Genomic DNA, 10,864 nt, shown 5'->3' on the forward strand with positions numbered 1-10,864 from the left:
TTTTAACTCACTCATCAATGATTCTGAATCATGTTTTTGTTATATTTCAATATTGTAAAAATAATCTTAATATTTTACATGATAGAACACACAAGATGAAACAAAGCAGCCAGATGAAGTGTTTTGACACTTCTTCCTCTGAAATTCTCCCTAAAACTGACACCTTCTGTGAAAACACTTTGATTTGGCAAAACTGCCGTTGCTAATGGGTAGATGGTACCATCTAGGACTTTTTCAACAGGGCTAATTAGCAGCGTTGGTAGGTAGGCTACAAAGCTCTTTGGCAGATTTGATGAGCACTGGGCAGCACAAGATCTGTTTGTTCAACGGGGGAGGTTCTTTGGGGGATAAATCCTCTCTCCAGTGACTAATTATCCATTCGAACAAGGAGGCCCTTGTAGATAAGATGCTGGAGGAGCAGTAAATGGCCTTTCTTAGTCCATTTGTGGTCTACAAAGGAAGAAACTTTAGGAGTTAAAAAAGGGAGGGAAAACTTTGACCTGGAAAAATCTGTTTTTTTTTCTTTCTATAACAAAGAAAAAAATGTCCACAGCTGCTTCTCTCCCCAGTCCTCACTTTTCAAAATGCAGACAAAATCCCCTCCCTTCCCCCAKGTGCTTTTGGCCCTAGCTTTCCCCAGTAGCGTGGCTGTGGCCAGTGCGAGGGGAGCGCCGGAGGTGTGAGGCTCTCCAGCTCTGCTGTGTGTTGTCTGCAGGTGGAACCCGCTCTGCTGATCATGGTCAACAAGACCTTAAATTACTGGGGTCCCGACTTTGAGGAGGACGTTATCAACATCAATGTGGGGGGTCTGAGAAGAAGGCTCAGCTCCAGCGCCCTCTCCAAGTTCCCCGACACCCGCCTAGGRCGCTTGCTCTCCTGTGACTCAGAGGAGTCCATCCTGCAGCTCTGCGATGACTATGATGTGAGTGCCAGGGAGTTCTACTTCGACCGAAACCCGGGCTTCTTCCTCTACGTTCTCCACTTCTACCAGACGGGGAAGCTGCACGTCATGGAGGAGCTGTGCGTCTTCTCCTTCTGCCAGGAAATYGAGTACTGGGGCATCAATGAGTTCTTCCTGGATTCCTGCTGCAGCTACCGCTATCACGAGCGCAAGCTGGAAAGCCGGCACCACAACTGGGATGAGGAGAGTGAGGTCAGCAGTGTGGACACCTCTCCTGATGAAATATCCGATATCAACCATGACCTGCTGCGCTACAGCACGCTGCGCTGTGGCAACGTGCGCAAACGCCTCTGGCTCACCATGGAGAACCCTGGCTACTCCATCCCCAGCAAACTCTTCAGCTTTGTGTCCATCAGTGTRGTGCTGGTTTCCATAGCGACCATGTGCATCCACAGCATGCCTGAGTACCAGGAGGTGGATGAGAATGGCAATGTGCTAGATGAACCTGTCCTGCACAAACTGGAGTACTTCTGCATCTCSTGGTTTACCTTTGAAGTGTCTTCCCGCCTCCTGCTCTCACCCAACCCCAGGAAGTTCTTCAAGCACCCGCTGAACCTGATTGACATTGTCTCAGTGCTGCCGTTCTACTTCACTCTCTTGGTGGACGTGACCATGGGCAGCGACTCGGAGCTGGGCAACCTGGGCAAGGTTGTGCAGGTGTTCCGGCTCATGCGGATATTCCGGGTGCTCAAGCTGGCTCGGCACTCCACTGGACTGAGGTCGCTGGGGGCCACCTTGAAGGTAAACTAGCTCTTAATCTCCTTATCTACTCCTTTAGTGTCTGGGCAAGAAAGTGGCTTCTGGGATGGCAGGGAAACATGGAGATATCCATTGCCAGTGAGCCACAAGTTCTGGGTGGTGTCTGGCAAGCTTGCTGGGGGTGGTGGGCTGGGCTGGGCCGCTGGTTTGTGTGTGCTAAACCAATCTAGTATGAGGAGAACTGCTTTAGCCTTCTTTATGCTCAGACTAAGAGCAAACAGGAGTTCATAGAATTGTAGAGTAGGTAAGGTAGGAAGGGACCTCTGGAGATTGTCTTGTCCAACCACCCTAGGGGAGGTCAAGCAGGGTCACCTAGAACATGTTAGACGGGGTTGCATCCAGGCGGACCTTGAATATCTCCACGGAAGGAGACTCCACAACCTCTCTGGGCAACCTGTGCCAGTGCTCCGTCACTCTCGCAGGGAAGAAATTCCCCCTCACGGTCAGGCAGAACTTCCTGTGGTTCAGTTTCTGCCCATTGCCTCTTGTCCTGTCACACGGGACAACTGAAAAGAGTTTGTCCTCGTCCCCTTGACACCCTCCCTTCAGGCACTTGTACGCATTGATAAGATCCCCCCTAAGTCTTCTCTTCCCCAGGCTGAACAGGCCCAGCTCTCGCAGCCGTTCCTCATAGGGCAGGTGCTCCAGCCCTCTGACCATCTTCGTAGCCCTATGCTGGACTCTCTGCAGTAGCTCCATGTCTCTCTCATACTGGGGAGCCCAGAACTGGACACAGTACTCGAGATGAGGCCTCCCCAGGGCTGAGTAGAGGGGCAGGATCACCTCCCTTGACCTGCGGGCAACACTCTTCCTAAAGCACCCCAGGAGACCATTGGCCTTCCTGGCCACAAGGGCACATTGCTGGCTCATGGTCAACTTGTCATTCACCAGCACTCCCAGGTCCTTCTCTGCRGAGCTGCTCTCCAGCAGGTCAGTCCCCARCTTGTMCTGATGCCTAGGGKTATTKCTCCCTAGGTGCAGGACCCTGCACTTGCRCTTGCTGAACCTCAGGAGGTTCCTCTCTGCCCAGCTCTCCAGCCTGTCCAGGTCTCTCTGTATGGCAGCACAGCCCTCAGGTGTGTYAGCCACTCCTCCCAGCTTGAGATCATCAGCAGACCTGCTGAGGGGGCACTCTGTCCCCTCATCCAGGTCATTGATGAAGAAGTTGAACAGGATGGGATGCAGTCCTGAGCCCTGGGAGACACCACTAGCCACAGGCCTCCAACTAGACTCCAGGCCACTGATGACGACCCTCTGAGCTCTGCCTTCCAGCCAGTTCTCAAGCCACCTCACTGTCCACTCGTCTAACCCACACTTCCTGAGCTTATCTGGGAGGATATATGGGAGACAGTGTCAAAAGCCTTGCTGAAGTCAAGGTACACAACGTCCACTGCTCTTCCCTCATCTACCCAGCCAGTCACTCCATCCTAGAAGTCTATCAGGTTGGTTAAGCAGGATTTCCCCTTTGTGAATCCATGCTGACTACTCCTGATCAACTTCTTTTCCTCCATATGCTTGGAGATGACATCCAGAATGAGCTGTTCCATCACCTTTCCAGGGATGGAGGTGGGGCTGACCGGCCTATAGTTGCCTGGGTCCTCCTTCTTGCCCTTTTTGAAGACTGGAGTGACACTGACTTTCTCCCAGTCCTCAGGCACCTCTCCAGTTCTCCAGAACCTTTCAAAGATGATAGAAAGCAGCCTGGCAACAACATCCGCCAGCTCCCTCAGTACCCGTGAGTGCATCCCATCCAGGCCCATGGATTTGTGGATGTCAGGCTTGCCCAGAAGATCTCTAACCMAATCCCTCTTGACCAAAGGAAAGTCTTCCTTTCTCCAGACYTTCTCCCTYRSBYCCASGCTSTRGGATTCWTGRGGGCTGCCCTTAGCAGTGAAGACTGAAGCAAAGAAGGCATTCAGTAATTCTGCCTTCTCTGTATCCCTTGTCACCAGGGCCCCCGCCCCATTCAGTAGTGAGCCCACATTTTCCCCAGTCCTCCTCTTKCTGCTGATGTATTTGAAGAATCCCTTCCTGTTGTCCTTAACATCCCACTGGTCATGCCCCATTTCTTACTGCTGCGGCATGTTGCTCAAGCCAGTGAGGGATGTCCTGGGGTTGGCAAGATTTGCCAGAGCTAGACCAGCTCTGATAGGTGAGCTACTGGGACAACCTGTGGGTATGGCTCAGGGGAGGACAGGCAGCAGTAAAGGTCTTCTGCTGACTTATCCTAGAAGTCCCGCAAGGTATCAGAAAAGGTGGGAAAGCTTTCAAAATCCTCGAAACCTGCTGCAGGTATGGGCCAGGAAGGATTGTTTGAAAAGAAAGAAGCCTGAAGTCCTATCTGCATCCTATTTCTTTCTGAAAATACACCTTGGAAGAACATTTAGCAAATGACAGACTCATGTAAAACTGCTTTCAGAATTTAAATAAAATTGTACATGTGGGAAGGGCTCCCTGCACCTTTTCAATGCTCCATTTAAGCGTAGATGACACATTGCAGCAGGGCAGGGACTGATGGGCTCATTTGCAAGTTATTAAGCAGCAGAAAAGATCTGGGGATCCAGAAGTGTCCTAGCTCTGGCCTTTGCTGAGCCACTGATTCACCGAGTGACGTGATAGAAAGTGCTGCTTCTCGGAGACTCCAGAGCCAGCTGTAAATGGGGATAAGCGAAGACACAAATCTGACGCAGCAGCTTGGCATTGTGATTTACTGGGCACATAAATTACAACATCTTGTTAATCGTAATTTACTTCCTCCTGCAAGTGCATAAAGCAGCAGTGGAGGAATAAAACCTATTAACAGCCAGGAAGTGGGAGCGAGGTCTGTGGCAAGTGGAGTAATCGTTCCCCTGCCAYGAAGACGCTAGCAGAGGGATCTCTGCCATTTGTGCATCGTAAACTCTGAATGGTCTTCCAATTGCAGAGGGCTTGATCCAGGGTCTATTTAATTTGATGAGAGTCTTCCCACWTATTCTTCCAGTCTTGCAGCCAGGGAACAAGCAGCTCCAGGAATGGTTTTGCTGCAAAACGCATCCAGCCGCATTGCTTCCCAAGTACCCGCTGGTACTCTTCTACCCCAGCTCCTGCCCCAGCTCCCAGCCCCGCAGAGCTGCCCGTGCAGCGTTGCTCTCTCTTCTTCCCTCCTGCTGTGCACTGACATCTGTTATAGCTATTACACTTCCAAGGTGCAGGTTTGATGCATGTCTCCTGCTGCTGTGCAATAGGTGTTAGACATTGAGTAATTTAGGCCTCCACAGTGATCTACAGAAGTTGCTATCTGCCACCATAGGGGCCTAAGTACACAAATAAATTAGCAGAGTCRGAGCTGCATGTCCCCTGTCATTCCGCTTTTGCTGCATCTGCACCAGCCACCCCAGAGTGGGGTCTGCTTGACATTGCTATACGTGGTCCCCACCTAGTTATCTCTAGACAGCAGCCTAGGGCTCAAACTGAGCCCCTTCATTGCATTTTTCTGTTGTTGTGTTGGAGGAAAATGTCTGGCACACTCCAYGGAGGGAAAGGAGCCTGTGTATGACCCATCAAAGTCCCTAACTTGAAGGCCCTCACTGAATGGGAAAAGCAGCCCTAGACCTTGCATAGCAGGGAGCCCCAGTGTGTTGGCCAGTATTGGRGTGGCTATTTCACAGGGACCTGCCCTTGGCTGAGGTTGCTGCCCCTGTAGACAGCTGCTTTTTGGGCCAATATGCCCACGTGAACCAGAACTGTGGCTGCCCACCTCTCATTCAATGAGAAAACCATGCATTTTGAGGATAAATGGCAGCAGCCAGTGTCTGAAGATCAGCCAGGAGATCTCTGGAGCCTCTTGTGTGCCATGAGCCCTGCCCCTGCCCCTGTTTGTAAATCAGAGTGGTAGGAGCTATCAAACTGCTCTCTTCTCCCTCTCCTTCACCCTCCAACACATCCCAGGGACGTAATAGATACTCTTTAAAAATGCATAAGGTTATCTGACCCTGCTTCTCCCAGACGGGGACCTATGCTTGTTAAGCTCCAGCCAGGTGGGTCTTTCATGGCCAGCTGATACACACCTGAAACTCAGTGAGTTTGAGCTGTCTGTCCTCCTTGAGGCCATTTGCAGCCACAGGCAACAATGGAGAATGGTATTATTTCTTACTCTCTACTGTGAATCCACCTCCTTTATTTCTTGTCTTGACCATGGAAGCTCTTTTCTCCACATTCTTTGCTGTTTGCTTTTCTCAAATGGTATTTCTTTTAGTCATAATATGGTCTCCCATAAAGCATTCCTTGGCTGTTAGGAGACTGAAATCAGAGCTCTGATTTCCTTACTCCAAAAGATGAAGCACAAGTTGGCGATCACTGCACAGAAACATCAGAGAAATGACTGAACTGCAACGGGACCATTCCTGGGTGGAAAGCCTGACAYGCTGGCTCACACCAGATCAGCAGCACTGGGATTCCTTTAGCACTTGCTGATGGTTAGTCTGAACTTGCTAGAAAATGTGAGGCTTGCAGACCCTGCCGGGCTATGGTAGATGCTCTTCTTGGTGTGCRAGGCTTTAAGAGCAGGCTTTCAGGTAGAGTTTACTTGGTGGTTGCCCATAACTCTGCTCCCAGCCCCACATGGGACAAATCATGGGAGTAGCYTTCAAGAAGGTCAACAGAAAGGACACAGCCAGCAAACACTTGACTGGATGAAACCCCAGCTCAGTGCTCCTGCCTACTAGYCTGGTTCCTCCTCCCATGGTACAGCACCAAATGCTTACCATCGGTCCTGGGTAGTAGGGTAGAGCTAATTGCTCTCCACTGGAGTGTTCAGCAGGGCAGGACAAGGCCCTGCTTCAGAGTCTATCCTGTCATCTCCTTCAGCTTCACAGCCCTCTTCCCTGCCTTCCCCATAGCTCCATCTCTCTGAATGTTTCTCAGCTCAGGGGTCACCAGTTCATTTTGGTATCATTTTGATTTTAACCCATGTCCATCTCTGCTACACTGCAGAGCTCTTGGCATACATCTTGCAAGACATGTGGTAGGGACAGGATCTGGGTGCTGATTTTGGTTCCATCACCAGAGTTGGCCTGTGATGGTCTGACCAGTCCCAACTTGTCCTCCATCAATCACCTTCCTGGCTTCACCTGCTGCCAGCCCCATCTGTCCACAACTTTTTTTCCACAGCAGTCTTTCAGCATGTGCTTATATTTTGCTCAAAAATGAAAAATATCAAAGGAAAAAAGGCAACAAAAATATTTCAGTTTGAAAACAGAGGAGCTAAGGACTCTTAAAGGAACTTTGCAGCACACTTTGGCATTTATCCATCCTGCTTCAGCCTCTGCCAGATCCACATGGCAGGGGCAGTTTGGGTATCTTGTAACCCACCCAGGCTTCCCCCCCTCCATGGTGTTTGGGCTCACATATCCCTTTGGAGTTGGGCTTGCTGGGACGGGTGCATGGTCGTGAGCCCAGGCCTGTAGCACCTAGGGGAGATGAGGTGCTGAGACCCAGCTGCAGCTCAGCAACCCCAGGCTGTTTAACAGATCCCAAACCAAAGCATTTCAGACTGGTTGGAGGGCTGGGTGTGCTTCATTTCAGGTTAGCTCTGAGGCAGAACGGTGTGTTTTGCTCTGAGCATCCCACAGAGAAGCAACAAAACCTGAAGGGAAATGCAATTATCTCAGAAACAGCGGTTTCMGTAAGAAAAAAAAACACCTCTCCCCTCAAGAACCACCCCCTACTCGCTCACTCATCGTTTCGTTGTGGATCGATCAGTTCATCCTTCCTCGGCTGCCCACTGGCGAGCTCATTAGGCTGCCCACTGCGGAGCTCATTGGGGTGCAGGCAGTGGCACTGGGCTGGGGGGGGGATCTGCTGCCTGGTTGGTGCCTCCCAGTTCCAGCTGGGCCTGGGCAGGCGGGCAGCAGGGCCGGGAGGGCTCCCGCAGCCCCAGCCCAGCTGCGACGTGCAACGCAGGACAGCAGCCCAKAGCCAGGGTGAGCAACAGGAGGGGAGGTGGCCAGGAAAGGGCCCATCTGGGATCAGCACCCACCAAGTTCCCGGAGCAAAGCCATTTGCAGGACAGAGGATGTCAGGGCAGAGACAACGAGGATTTCTGGCTGGTGATTTCCCMCGTCAGAAGCAGGGAATTGAGAGTTTACTCCAGCCTCTTCCTGCACAGGCTCAGATTAGATGCATTTGGGGTTGCCACGGTACCCCGTGGGATTGATGCCCTGGGGACACGCTCTGGGGCTCCCTGGGCGACCAACTGGGGTGAATCGCATGATGCTGTTGTTCTCGCGCTGTTGCTGGACCTGCTCTATGCATTTGGGAGACATTTGAGCTGGGACCACAGCATCTCTCCCTGGCACACAGCTGAGTAGGAAAAAGAAATCTTGAATTTGCACATGGGCAACAGAGTGTCCCGGGGAGCAGGGGCCGAGGAGAAGCAGGTAGTGGTGGTCTGTGCTTCCTCCTGTGTTCCTGCAAAGGAAGGTAGCCCTCAGCCCGATGGACAGATAATCCCAGCAGTACRATTGTGCTCAACCCCTTTCTAATGTTAATAAAGAAATGCCAGCAATTAAAAGCCCACATCCTACCTGAGCACAGGAAAAGGGCACTGAAGCCATGGTGTGGGGGCTGTGCAGGGCCAGGAAAGAGCTAGTCTGGAGAGCATCCCGTGTACAGAGGGGAGCAGGGGGCTGCATTCAAAGTGATCTGCAAAGGATCTGTCCCAGTTCAGGGGGTTTCCTGCTGCAGGTGCTCATCCCCATGGGGTGAGGCCATCAGCAAGCCATGGCTGCTACACCCCAACATCCCGTGAGCTGGGAAAGGGGCTGGCAGCAGAAACTACTGCAGCTGCCTTGGCTGCTCCTGCACCCATGGGCCCTGAGGTGAAAGACAGGAGGCCACTGGCTGCAGACCAGCACCCAGCTGGCTCCTGGGCAGGGCAGGGCAGAGGGCAGGAGRCAGGACAGCAGGATGGCAGATGCTGGGCCATGCTGACAGCCCAGCTCTCCAGCAGAGGACACATCTCCTTGCCTGCCCGTGAAGCAGCAAGCCCACTCAGGGCACCTGGACATACAGTGGTGCTGGGATCTCCTCAGCTCTGAGCTTCTTGGTGTCCTCTGGTACCTGCAGCCAATCCAGGGGACATGCTAAAGCAGGACCCTGGGGGAGGTCAAGGTTAGATGGACCCTGGCTATGGTGTCTGGCGAGAGGGACCTGTGCCTTCCCTGCAGAGTGGCACAGCTCTGCCTGGGCGAAAGCCTCCACGAGAGCTGAGCTGAGCAATCCTTGGCCAAGCAAGCCGGGGCGTTGTGGGGACAGCAGGGGACTCTGGGCTAAAACGTAGGCTACAGCTTGAGCTGAGCCTGCAGCAAGGACGCGCATCCTCTCCGTGCTCGCACATCGCTGGCGGCTCGAGAAAAGTGATACAAATCACTTCACTTAGAGGCTGCCTATTAGATGATTGCTGGGGACCTGCCAAGATAAAAGGAAAATGTGTTTAAATGTTATTAGCCAAGATCAGGTTAGAAGCCGTGTTGGAGGCCGGGGAAAGGCGTCTGCGCTGGGAAGCCCAGGGCTCCTTCCCCTCGTGGGACCGGGTGAAGAAGGCGGAGGGATGGCTGCAAGGAGGAGGTGACGGGGAAAGGCTGGTTGCCGGGGCCGTCCCACGCGCTCCGGGGGGTCTCACGCAGCGCGCCCACCGCGCCGTATCCGCTGGGGTCCCTCGGCAGAGGCGTCCCCCCACTGCTCTGCCCGGCCCCGCTCGGGGCTCCCGCGCCCATCAGTYGTTCTCGCCCCGCTGCGAGAGCCTGTGGGGGTCTGGAGCCCACGGCCAGCACGAGCCGCGTCCCAGCCAGCTCTCGCCCGGGCGCTCTCGGCCTCTGTCCCGCTCTGAGCCTCCCCGGCCACGGCCGCCCCGTGCCTGCAGTGCTGCCCGCAGCCCCGCGGTTCCCGCCGCGTGCCTCGGCACGGGGGGCAGCCTGGGCCCTTGCCGCGGAGGGGGAGAGCAGCGCCGGCTCGGGAGCTGGCTGGGGGGACAGCGCTGCTTTCCTTGGACGCCTACAACGAGCCCCAACCTCTTGCAGCCAAACGCGCTGCTCACGCCAGCGCTGCGTCTCCCCTCCAAGTTCCCCTTTCCGTCCCAGGACAGGCAGGAGCGGGACGGTGCTGCGGGACGGTGCTGCGATAGGAAAGAGGGACCAGGCTGTGCACCGCGCTTCTAGGAGAGCCTGAGGCAGAGCTGCGCAAAGGCCCGAGGGACCGYCAGGGAACCGTGGAGGTGTGCAGGAAGGGCTGCTTCGCGTTCGTGCTGCGGCAGCCTGGGTTCCTGGCCCCGACGGTGGTTCCTGGCCCCTGCTGACCTTCTCCCTGCTTTGCCTTTCAGCACAGCTACAGGGAAGTGGGGATCCTGCTGCTCTACTTGGCTGTGGGGGTGTCCGTCTTCTCCGGTGTGGCCTACACAGCAGAGAAGGAGGAAGACGTTGGCTTCGACACCATCCCAGCCTGCTGGTGGTGGGGGACGGTCAGCATGACAACCGTGGGATATGGCGACGTGGTGCCTGTCACTGTGGCTGGCAAGCTGGCAGCCTCGGGCTGCATCTTGGGTGGGATCCTCGTCGTGGCATTGCCCATCACCATCATCTTCAACAAGTTTTCCCACTTCTACCGCAAGCAGAAAGCCCTGGAGGCTGCCGTGAGGAACAGTGAGAAAAAAGATCCTGAGGACCTGGAGAACTCCTCCAGCCAGAACCAAGACTCGGAGGCCCTGAGCGAAACCTCCCTGGGCAGAGGCAGCCCAGACCGCCACAGCCTGACGAAGGGTATTCTCCCTGCTCCTTGAACCCCCGAGCCAGAGCKGACGTCGGCACCGGGAGGCGCGGAGGACTTGGTTCACATGGTACGACCCTTCTTTCATAACCAGCTTGCTCACTGTGAGTGCAGMGAGAGCTGAAGCCCTGGCAGCGCTCGCACATGACACTGCTGTTGCACAAGGACAACACCAAGAAGCCATCAGCTAACACAAGAGTGGACTCATGGTGGCCAGATTCTTCAGGTAGCCATCTCACCTCCTTAGCCCACTACACAGTATCTGGCGTAATCCATCCCCATGCGAAGGACAGAAGGGATCAAAGGAGATGTCCATCGGATGCCAGCTGTTTCCAACACCCACGG

General features: G+C 54.2%; 1 protein-coding gene across 1 annotated transcript; it reads left to right on the forward strand.

The window, feature by feature from the left end:
- Positions 1-727: 727 nt before the first annotated feature.
- KCNS1 (potassium voltage-gated channel modifier subfamily S member 1) lies at positions 728-10,663 on the forward strand. Its single transcript, XM_085313877.1, has 2 exons — positions 728-1,702; positions 10,077-10,663. The coding sequence occupies exons 1-2, from the start codon at positions 737-739 to the stop codon at positions 10,530-10,532; spliced, it is 1,422 nt and encodes a 473-aa protein (XP_085170003.1). The 5' UTR covers positions 728-736; the 3' UTR covers positions 10,533-10,663.
- The last annotated feature ends 201 nt before the right edge of the window (positions 10,664-10,864 follow it).

This window comes from Rhea americana, unplaced genomic scaffold, assembly GCF_003343005.1.
Source record: "Rhea americana isolate MKP2758 unplaced genomic scaffold, rheAme1 scaffold_4, whole genome shotgun sequence".
Lineage (NCBI taxonomy): Eukaryota > Metazoa > Chordata > Aves > Rheiformes > Rheidae > Rhea > Rhea americana.